The 10,396-nt window shown below is 46.8% G+C and overlaps 3 protein-coding genes across 3 annotated transcripts; 1 reads left to right on the top strand and 2 right to left on the bottom strand.

Annotated features, from left to right (window-relative positions):
• Positions 1–985: 985 nt before the first annotated feature.
• LAJ45_04882 (uncharacterized protein) lies at positions 986–1,485 on the bottom strand (the record flags this gene model as incomplete). Its single annotated transcript, XM_046114458.1, has 2 exons — positions 986–1,225; positions 1,288–1,485. The coding sequence occupies 2 exons, from the start codon at positions 1,483–1,485 to the stop codon at positions 986–988; spliced, it is 438 nt and encodes a 145-aa protein (XP_045972484.1).
• Positions 1,486–2,928: 1,443 nt separating this feature from the next.
• On the bottom strand, positions 2,929–3,569 carry LAJ45_04881 (uncharacterized protein; the record flags this gene model as incomplete). Its single annotated transcript, XM_046114457.1, has 2 exons — positions 2,929–3,103; positions 3,160–3,569. 2 exons carry the CDS (start codon positions 3,567–3,569, stop codon positions 2,929–2,931), a joined length of 585 nt encoding a protein of 194 aa, XP_045972483.1.
• A 593-nt stretch (positions 3,570–4,162) lies between these two features.
• Positions 4,163–6,058, top strand: LAJ45_04880 (uncharacterized protein; the record flags this gene model as incomplete). The annotated part of the gene is made up of 3 exons (XM_046114456.1): positions 4,163–4,390; positions 4,443–5,376; positions 5,439–6,058. 3 exons carry the CDS (start codon positions 4,163–4,165, stop codon positions 6,056–6,058), a joined length of 1,782 nt encoding a protein of 593 aa, XP_045972482.1.
• Between the last annotated feature and the right edge of the window lie 4,338 nt (positions 6,059–10,396).

The raw sequence follows: 10,396 nt of genomic DNA, 5'->3' as shown, positions 1-10,396 counted from the left end.
CCTGCCTTCAATCGCATCCTTTTATGATTGCATGGTGGGACCAAGATGCACTGGGCAATACAACCGTGTTTTTTCTAGTTCGTCCTTGTAAAGAATTTACTAGGAATATCTTTAAGCATTTAGGATCCCAACTAACGGCTTTTGTCGAAGGTCCGTATGGGGTTGAGAGGGATTTTGGGTCATATGGGACTGTCGTTATGCTAGCAACCGGGATTGGAATTTCTGGGCAACTACCTTATATTAGAAGACTTCTTGAAGGATATAATAATTGCGAAGTCAGAACGCACAATATTTTTCTTCATTGGCAGATTGAAAAAGAATGTAAGAACTGTCACCTTTTAATTCTATTCCTCACAGACATGGTTTATAATTAACGATTATACAGGTCAAGAAGACTGGGTAAGTCAATGGATGGAAAAACTATTGGTTCTAGATACACATAAAGTGAGTAGCTGCCGCACCACAAAATATTGTGGGAAAGGTTCACTAATGCAAAACCACCACGCTTAAGATTCTAAAAATATCTCTTTTTGTCCTCGGAAAATACAGAGACCGAAGAACTCAACCGGGACAAACAATAAAATACGGGAGCAATAATCGCATCACGAAGTTTTATGAGAGTAGACCACCCGATATTGAAATATTTTTGAGAGATAAGATAAGAGGGCAGAAAGGCTCTATAATCTTTACAAGTAAGTTTATTTCCCACATTTTATGCCTACACCAATACTGATTGCATCTGGAAGCTTGTGCGGACTCGCGCACCACAGATACGGCCAGGAAGATTGTAGCAGATATGCAAAGAAGAGATATTAGATTTGAGATCCTACCCTTTTACCCTTGAAACATCTATCGAATATTTCTTTCTTCCGGCACATGACAAGTTTAAAAACGCGTAGAAACCAAGCAATTACAGGCATACATAGAAAAGTAAAATATATGAATATTTTAAAAAATACAATACAACGCATACTAATTCCATTCATCAAGTTCGAGGTGCAAAGCGCGCTGTAAATTCCGGGGATTCTGTTAGGACCGGGGGGGTGAAGACAAAACTGGTGCTCGCTTCACCTGGTACTGGTGTGTCGATGTCGGCGGCGTTGGCAGCATCGGCATCGGCGGTGTCGGCAGTGTCGGTGTCAGCGGTGTCGGCGTCGGCCACAATGGAATGGTTCCTCCTAAGGTGTTCTGGATATAGCATTTTTGGCAATGGGTAGCTCTTTTGCTAATTATTATAACCAAAATAATTAGTGACTAGTATAGTTGGAATATAAAGGGCTTACAAACAATTTCCTTTATATTTGGCGGCCAGGACTCATCCTGAGTTGATCGGAAAGTGTAGTAGCGACCGTCCTTCTCAACAACCACGCAGACTCGGGCGCCGCATAAATCATTTAGTTGAAAAGCTTTCTTCATAAGGACACCTCTACGTCTTCTGAATTTGTTTCTCTCATTCCGTCGGTCCCGGCCTGGGTCTGCGCTCATCTTTGCGTTTAGAGTGGTTTAGTGCTGTGGGGAGGAGGTGCTGTAGGAGGCTTTGGGGAGAGTGAGCTGCTACGGGCAGAATTAAGTACATTTGCTATAAACCTATAATATGTACATGTATTTTATGCGCCCCTAGTCTCATTCCCAAAAGACCTCAGCACGAGACAGTCAGTTCCGAAGAATAGATCGCACTGTGATCGACACTGCCTTAGCGTTAGCGCTTAAGCGACGCAACCCAACCCAACCAGGACCTCAGCACGAGACCCGGTACGGTACTACACCAGTCGGTTCCGAAGAACAAATCGCATAGTTAGCCACTACAACAGGGATTTCGGCGGGAAAGGGGTCAGCTGAATGCGATATTCTTGTACCCAGAATCAATGAAACCTACTGTATGATATATATATTATATATATAAAAAGAGGTGGGCAGCAACAGAGGGATGCGCTTTAGCGGAGGTAATGTCGAGGCTACCATACATTTTACGGCACGATACCAAAATCCAAAACGTCAACCACAGCACTATAAAATAAATAGTATAAAAGAAATAAAAAATTGTGTACTCTAGTATCATATAGCTCGCATCATTTAAGGATAATTATTACTAAGTGCCAAATCCCCTCGCTTTGGAGAGTGGCGAAGTGTCAGAATTGACGGTTATCTAGTAAATACGCTCTATTCAATCTTTTGAGCTTTTCCTCCGCTTAATTGGTCTACCAATTTTTCCTGTCTTAATAGGTACTCTATGACTTCCCATTTTAGTTAGTTTTCCACGTTCCCTAATTTCCCTAATTGTGTCCATAAAACTAGCTATTCCAATTTCTGCTGTATTGCCATTTGCTGCTAAAGACTTTCTCTTTTTTGATAACAATATTCCCTTTGCCCCCTTGGGTTGTTTGAAAATGCACGTGTAAGTATATTTACTAGAACCACCCGGTTTCTTTTCTTCATCTGCCTCTAGCCCTTCCATTCTCATTTTGGTTTTGCTTCTCAATTCAATCGTATAAATTGGGATAATCTTTTTCCTTTCCCTACCAGTATCGGTAAGGAGATCAGATTGCCAACCGTCAGGTAATCGTTTTGATTCAGGTGCAAATAGGTTGTTAGTAAAAAGGTAATTGTAATTGGTGTAGTTGATCAAAGTTGTTGGCTTTCGATAGGCTTTACTAAACTGTTCATTGATGTATTTTGTCACGGCTGGTGAGAATTCAAAACAGTGATTTGATGTCCCGTTAGCTGGTACTCTTTGCCGGTACTCGTCTGATGCAGCAATTGAAAAGAAATCCCGTATCGCTTTTAACAACCTATCTCTCAGTGAGGTTGCATTCAATTAATGAATTAAATAAAAAAAAATACCTATCTCTCAGCTCTTTTGCGCCAAATATCTCGCATGTTTTGGTTTCAGGGTGTATAAGTGCTCGGTGAAGGATCTCAACTACGTGGCTAGTACCGATCCCGTTCCAGTAGTTGTTTTTTGTAGGGCTGGTCATTTCCTGATATATCGGTGTTGTTCTTGCCCTCAACGCCCTGGATTTTGTCAAGTTTTCTTGAAATTGCATTGGGCATTGAATAGGACATGGTGCCAACGAGGTATCGTACCATATGCCGTCGGCGGTCACTGTCGAGGTCACTGTCAAGGTCATGAGCCGATTTCTGTCGACAAAAATAACGCACATATCCTCCCCTACAATAGCAGCTGCTATTGTAGTAATGCCAGGAAGTGTCGCGGTAGTGGCAGTAGGAAGAGCCTCCCAATTCTTTACCATATCTTCATACTCAGCTCGAGTAATCGGTAGAGCATGCCCGTGTAAAGCGAACTGTACCCTGAACCAGCGATTGTTCCCAATTGGAGTGCCCAAAGCCTTCCCCCAAAACTTAACATCGCTCCCTTTGAAATCGAAGGCTTTGTACACACTGGTCCCGTCTGTTCTGGTCGAGGCGAGGGGTGGTAGAAGCTGTTGATCTCGAATTGTTTTGTTATCTTTCCGGTGCCATCTCCAATGGACCTCCAAGTAGTAAACCCCAGACGGCACCTGTGCAGCAATCATGCGCTGCATGTCAAAATAGGTGAAGGCCTCCGGCATCTCCTTATTATCTCAGAATAACTGTCCAAGCTGAACGAAGTGCCCTTCACTTCGTTCAGGGCATGGGGTAAGAGCTTATATCGCTCTCCAAGGGACCAGCAACCCTAATTCAACATTTCAAACATCATAATCAGATTAGTAACATGAAACTGCATAGCTGCCCCTCCTTCATACGACTACCCCTGACCGTAAGTGATTGAGTAGGGTGAGTCAGCTAGAAAGGTTATGTTGGAGTTTATTCTGTTAGGTGATTGCAAAATGAGAGTTCTCAAAACGATGTTATGAGGATTTGAGGATCTAGGAGTGGCTAACGGTGTTTGGGCCCTTTTAACCTCCGCCGAGGCCTGTTGCCAAACGCACCCTTAGTACTATTATTTGTGGTGAAGCCACACCAGGTTTGCTTTTCTTGGGTGACAGCACCCCCAGCTTGTTACATCCAACATTGAAGTTTGACAGGGGTTTGAACTATAACTATTGGCTCGGAGGTTTGCAGAGCGGTGTGTGTGGATCGAGCATACTTATATGAGAGCTTTTGATCCCCATAAAGTGTTTTACCTACCCATCGGACCGAAACCTCATCCTGCTGTGCAACCATGCCTCTGGAAACCATTCAAAGGGAAGAAACAGCGAGTGCTGCCCCATCCAGGAATCCTACCCCAGTCCCTAAGGATAAGGGTAAACGCCGTGCTTCTGCCTCCTCTCCCAGTGCTGTTAAGAAAGTAAAGCTTGACCAGAAAGCAATCGAAGCTGCTAAGCACACCGTTACCAACTGGAAACAGTTTCTTCCCCAGGCGCTTCTCGGCTCTGTCCTTGCCTGTGATGTGCGTCGAACATAGTCCAACAGTAGTGTAATTGTGCTGATACACATCATAGGATTTCGAAGATTGGAAACGGGCTTCACGTTGTTTGGTATCTGTATTGTTTTTCAAGATTCGGGGTCCCCTGGTAGCGCATAGAAAGAGTCTGGGCAACGCAATAATTCCACCCGCACTGCGCTCAAAGGGAGTAGACCTTCATGCATGGCTGACGTTTCTTCTTTCCGAGTTACAATCGACCATCATCCATAACCATTGGATCAAGACCAGAGAAGCTCTTGAGTCTTATGGTGAAGATAATTGTGCCCGAGCACGAGAGGAAGCCCGCAGGAATCGCGAAGTTACTCACGCAAGAAATGGAGACATCGCAGCTTTCCCCACTCCGGAATCTGTTCAAGAGGTTATTACCTTATCATTTAAGGATATTTTAAGTCTCTGGGCCCCTATCCTACGTGATATCCACCCTAGGTACCTTAACGAAAACGAAAGCGACAATCAGTCTGATAACTGGCTAGCAAACCTGGAGAGTTCGTCATACGATATTTTAGCAAGGTTTGCGTCCGGAAATCTTTATGCCATTCCCGGATCAGAATACTCGCCACACTCTCGCGCTATAGATTTGAGGGCTACCAGCTGCGTATTAACGGAGCTCGCTTGGCCGGAGGTTATCATCCCGGAGGCTTGGTCGGATTACCCCAATGATTGGGGTACCCTTGCCGATATCTGGCCAAGGCATGATGATAACGTCAACCGGCTCGAGGTACTTAGCGATGACGAGGGCGGTGAGGGTGGGGGCGTAGGCCTCGATGAAGAAGATATAAACACCGTCTTTCCGCCGGTTTCTAGGTTCCCAGAGACTGGTGGCCCGGAACTGCCCGCTGATGTCCTTGAACGTATTGAAACCACCCATAGAGCGGATGTAGAGGATACATCCAAGGTTATCAACGTACTTCTCACGGGAAAGGACATGTGGAAGGGGTTCAGGTTCAACTGTAGGTATCCCATTCCTAGTTGTAAGGTATGATAGCTAACTGGGTTCTATTACTACATGTAGTTTATCCGGGAAATGAAGCAGAGCGGTCTCAGCTTTCCGAAGAGTATATCACTCAGGAATCGAGCCTTATTGCGCAGATGTCCAATTCAGCGCAAGCGATTTATCTTACTGAGAAATTCCGGCAACAGAAGGAGCAGCTAGTTCTTGTTGGAACCATGATTAAGCGGAAGGAGAAATGTCTGGACGAAGACATTGCCAAGCTCACCCAAGAGGCAGCGGAGTCTCAGTGTTTCGCTGACGAGCTTCAAGATACATGGGCGTCATTTCGTGCAAAAGCCAAAGAAAGGGAGGAGAGGGTGAAGGGACTTGCCAGGTCCAAGCTGGCCTCCGGGAACATCCACTTCCAGTCCGGTGATGACCGCCTGACCCAAATGGTCAATCCCACCCCGAAAAGAACTCCTAAAAGACAGGCTCAACCAATTGGAAACATCCGACTCCCAGAGCCCTCGGAACAGGAAGCGGAGTCCCAGAAACCGGAGTCTCCGGATTACCAAAAGAGGTTCGGGGTAATACCAACAGAACAAGCGACCCCCGACTCGGACCACCAAGATGAGAATCCGGGTGATAGCGAAGGTGAATCATGTATACTCTTGCCACAACAAGATACTTTGGAGGCATGAGCTATTTTTTTTTTTTTTTTTTGCGACGCGGCGCATACACAGGGTTTTGTCTATCTATATTTACTCAGGAACTTTATCTTTAGGGTGGTTGTTATGGCGGATGCTTTGGAGACATGAGATTTTTTTTTTTTGCGGCGCGTGCAGAGAGTTTTGTCTATCTATGTTTAACAGGAACTTTACCTTTAGGTGGTAACGATTTTATGTATTATTATAACAAGATACTTTGGAGACACTAAAAGCCCCATATGTCCCCACCATGACATGCCCTGCCCCACTACCCACCTACACCCCTCCTAGCGCCAAGCGGTAAAGAGCCGCGCTATTACAAATGAAGTTAGACAGAAGATTGCCGTAGGACCGATTGTTTGGATACACCATTTCAAACCTCAATCTAGAGCGAAATCGTGATTCCTGCAATTCTACTTTTTGTCTATTGCCCCACCAAATACACACAAACCTTGATGTGGTGAGTCGCTGCGCGCAATACTATCAAGGCTTCAATATAAAATATTCAGAGGTGTTTGGCCCACCAAATCATGATTTGGGCAGATTGTGATTTCCTTCACGCGATCACCCAAAATACAATCTGTGGTAGGGTTTAGGGCGCGCGCTGGAACTAAGGTCATACTAAGGGTTCCTACTAGCGGGTGCGGTCACAAACCGTCACCCGCACGCACCCACAAAGTCCTACCTTTGACCGCCCTTGGCCGCCTGCCTATTAGTATAAAAGGATCTATTTTTGTATGTAGTAATAAATCAAGCAAGTTGTACGCGAAGTTTACAAATCGGCGAGGATTACGGTTGCCACACTGGCGTTCCTCCAAACGGGCCCTAAACTATAATGCCAAGGAAAGTGCTTCCCTAGCAGTTAGGATTTTGAATATCAACTCGGCTATGTGGATCGCGAACGGATACTAAATTCTCCAACCCGTGTTCAAGAGGAGCATTAGACATGGGAAAAATACTAAAAAATAGTTTTACATCTAAAGAATATGTCTATATAGGTCGCTAACAAAGCGAAATTGTCCTTAGCAATGCCCTGAAGCTCAGTTAGTATCAATATAATGTATCGTCAAGCCAAAAATTGGCTTGGCTGTCTCTTTTTGGGAACGACAGTACATCAGTCTGCATGTATGTGCCTCTCTATCTCTTTTTAAATCATATAAATTGTTTCTAGGTACAATTACTGCATGTATGTGCCTCTGGCTGGCCTAACTATACCCTTGTTGTCTCGCGGTAGTTACCCTCCCATTCGGCATGTTGCATCCGCGTACATAATAGTCTTGAGACGAATATCACTCCCTCAATTGGACTTCCGCCACAAAGCGGAATCCACAGGTCTAGGTACCCTACCACCTATTTAAACCCTCGATCCCTACCTGAGACTAACAAGCACCACCTATCCCTTTGTGTGTATTGACGGAGTCTTTTACCTCTAGCCCACCCAACACTCTGCGAACCACCCCTATATACCGGCTCGCCTATAAATGGCGCTTTACGAGCTCCTACTCTTCGGTCTCAGCGTCCTTCTCCTCTACGCATCATCCACCACGCTCGCTTTCGCCGTCTCAGGCTCCGCCGTCCTAAACCTATCGCCGCAGACGTTGTTCTGTTTTTTTGTTGTCGTGGTGCCCGCGGGGGCGATAAGGTGTGTTTACTTCGAATCAAGCAGGGTCCTAGTCTTAGTTGTTGACCGTAATTGGGGCACTAGGGGTACTTATCTATGGTTATCGCGGTCGCTGTCAACACTAGCACTGCTACTACTAGCCTTACCCGCGACATCAACAACGTTAACCACCGCGGCACTGATGCCCCCACAGACGGGGAAAGGGGAAGGGGGAGTGAAAGTGGTAAAGCTAATTCTAGCTGATACTAAACAAATACATATATGTTCCGCGAAGGTTCTTCCCGCCTCTCCATTCCTGACCGTGTTGCATGGACACGTACTTGGACAATGTACGTAGCACAACTAACACGATCACCCCCAGTGCCCTCGAGATGGCCCGCGTCAACCGCGCCTTCCGCCCGCGCCCGTTAATAACGATCGTGTAAAAACCTGGCGGAAGCCGACCTCCCAGTACACCACTCCCTCTCTCCACCTTCCCGCTCCCCATTACCAGCAGACCCCCGTTGTTACAGGAACTACGGAGCACTGTCCTAGAGGCGAAGGACAGTGAGGAATACGAGTGACGGGTTGTGATGCGAAGACGGTCGGGTAACGGAAGGACAAGCATAGAAAGGTATCGGGTGGTGTGGGGGCACGCGGTGTTACCACACTAGTACCATACTATTGTGACGGCACGTTTACTATTGGGTGTCTCACCCGGAATAGAATGGGAAGCGGGGCTTACGGCTGCAGGCTGTTCTACTTAGGGAAGTAGGTCTAGGACAATAGTATGGTGCGACCCGATGACTGGCAATTGCAAGGTTCATGGTTACGTGTCGGAATTAGAATGGAGGACGGAACTATGCGGGGGCGCTTTTCTATCTGGGTTATCTTCGGGAGCTTGACCTTATTCTATTTATCGTTGTATCAGTTAGTATCAGAAAGCGGGCCTTGGCATAGGTTCCCACATGTATAAATAGGGCAGGATTCTGCGAAGACTTGAGGGTATCATCAACCATCAAGTCAGGAATCCGAAAGGAATAGGGGACTACAGAACAGCGACTCGCTAAGACCTGTAGAGACCGCCGATTTCTGAGTAACATCCGTTTGATGTGTTGCAAGTTGGACCTGGCGGGTTTCTTAGCGAGGTATTTACTACCTACTCTACGCTATTGGAAACACTAGAGATCCTTGAAATACTTGAAGAGCAAAGCCAGATTTTATTTCTTAAGTACGCTTTACATAGTTACTGTTGTAATCGGCGGTAATTTTTCAAATGTATGGCTTATAGGAATGAAACACTATATTGTACCTTATCCCTAACTTTTACTCTTTACCTATCGCATAAACCACCAAAAGTCTCGATAAGACAACTACTCGCTTAAACCAATACTCTGAGTATTTTGCTTAGTGGCGGATAGTCACCGTGCTCTCAGTAGAAGAATAAGCGATTTGTCTATTAGAAAGACCAAGGTACTATATGCACCCCCGAGTAGCAACAGCAGCCATCAACAACTACCTTTGCGCTACATCCTTCATCGTACGAAGAGGAAGCGCCGAACATCTATACTGCGGATACCTCCATTATACAGGTTTCTTTACAGAAGCAGGGACCACCGCTACCTTCGAGGAACACGACCCCGAAATCCTCAACTATCCAGAACTCTTCCCAATCAAGATCACTCTCTCGCAGCGGTCTTTCAGACTTGCCCACCCAGCCCCTGGTTCATTGCTCAACCTTGGTGCAGAAGACAACCACAGCTCAAACTCGAGCAGCTTAGCAATGTCAAGGGCTCATCAGCAACGGTCGGAGGAAGACTACAACATGGAGAGCTCAATCGCCTTGAGAGATCGAGGTATATTGGAAACCCAGGCCAAGAGGCGCCACAGGAAAGAGAGAGATGTGCCGATAGGCTCCCTCTTCGGATTGACGAGGCAGGAAGAATCATATGGGCAGGCGAGGAGGCGGCAGGTAGACCACCGGGAGTTCTCTCCATACGTCACCCCAATCAGAGAGAGATCCTCTACTCAGAGGCCCTCGGTACCTCGGGTAATGGACGACGACGAGGATACCAACATGGAGGTAGAGGAACGACGGGTGGAGAACCCCTTTGGCGATCTTATCGGGCAAGAAGTCCAGCGACAAGGGGCTCCAGTAGTGCAGCAACTCAGCCGCGGGATCGAGGAACTCAGCATGCACGTACGAGATATTCCCATACTCAGGGAACTCACCCGTCAGCAGCAGGAGTACACCAACAAGATCGTAGAAGATCTCCACGCCAAATTCGCTGGGGACAGGGCCGAGCGAGACAATCAGCTCAACCAGGTCATGGCTCAGCTACGAGCGGAATCCACCGCCGCTACCAGCAATCTCGGTCAAGTGCTTGGGCAGATCGTCGAAGCAACTAGGGCACATCAGGAGAGGCAGGAACGGCAGGATCAGCACATAAACGCGCTGACCAACTTTGTCCAGCAACTCCCAAAAGACGGCCCAGTCCCGCTACCCGCGGAGGTCACGGCTGCCCTGGAACGGATGGAGCGGGACAGACAAGCCGCAATGGAAGACCAGTTCGCAGGTACGAAGAAAAACCTGGAAGAGATTATCGAGCAAATGCGGGTAGCAGCCAGTAGAACGGCAGCAGCCCCTGAAGGCTCAGGAGGCGGGGTGTAGTACCCCCCAACCTCCCCAGAACCCCCTAGTAATTCCGGAGAAAGACCGGAAGGATCAGGAA

Source organism: Morchella importuna (genome assembly GCF_003444635.1).
Source record: "Morchella importuna strain M04M26 chromosome Unknown Morimp01GS012, whole genome shotgun sequence".
NCBI lineage: Eukaryota > Fungi > Ascomycota > Pezizomycetes > Pezizales > Morchellaceae > Morchella > Morchella importuna.
Note: the sequence above shows the minus strand (reverse complement) of the source record. Positions and strands in the feature narration are given on the sequence as shown.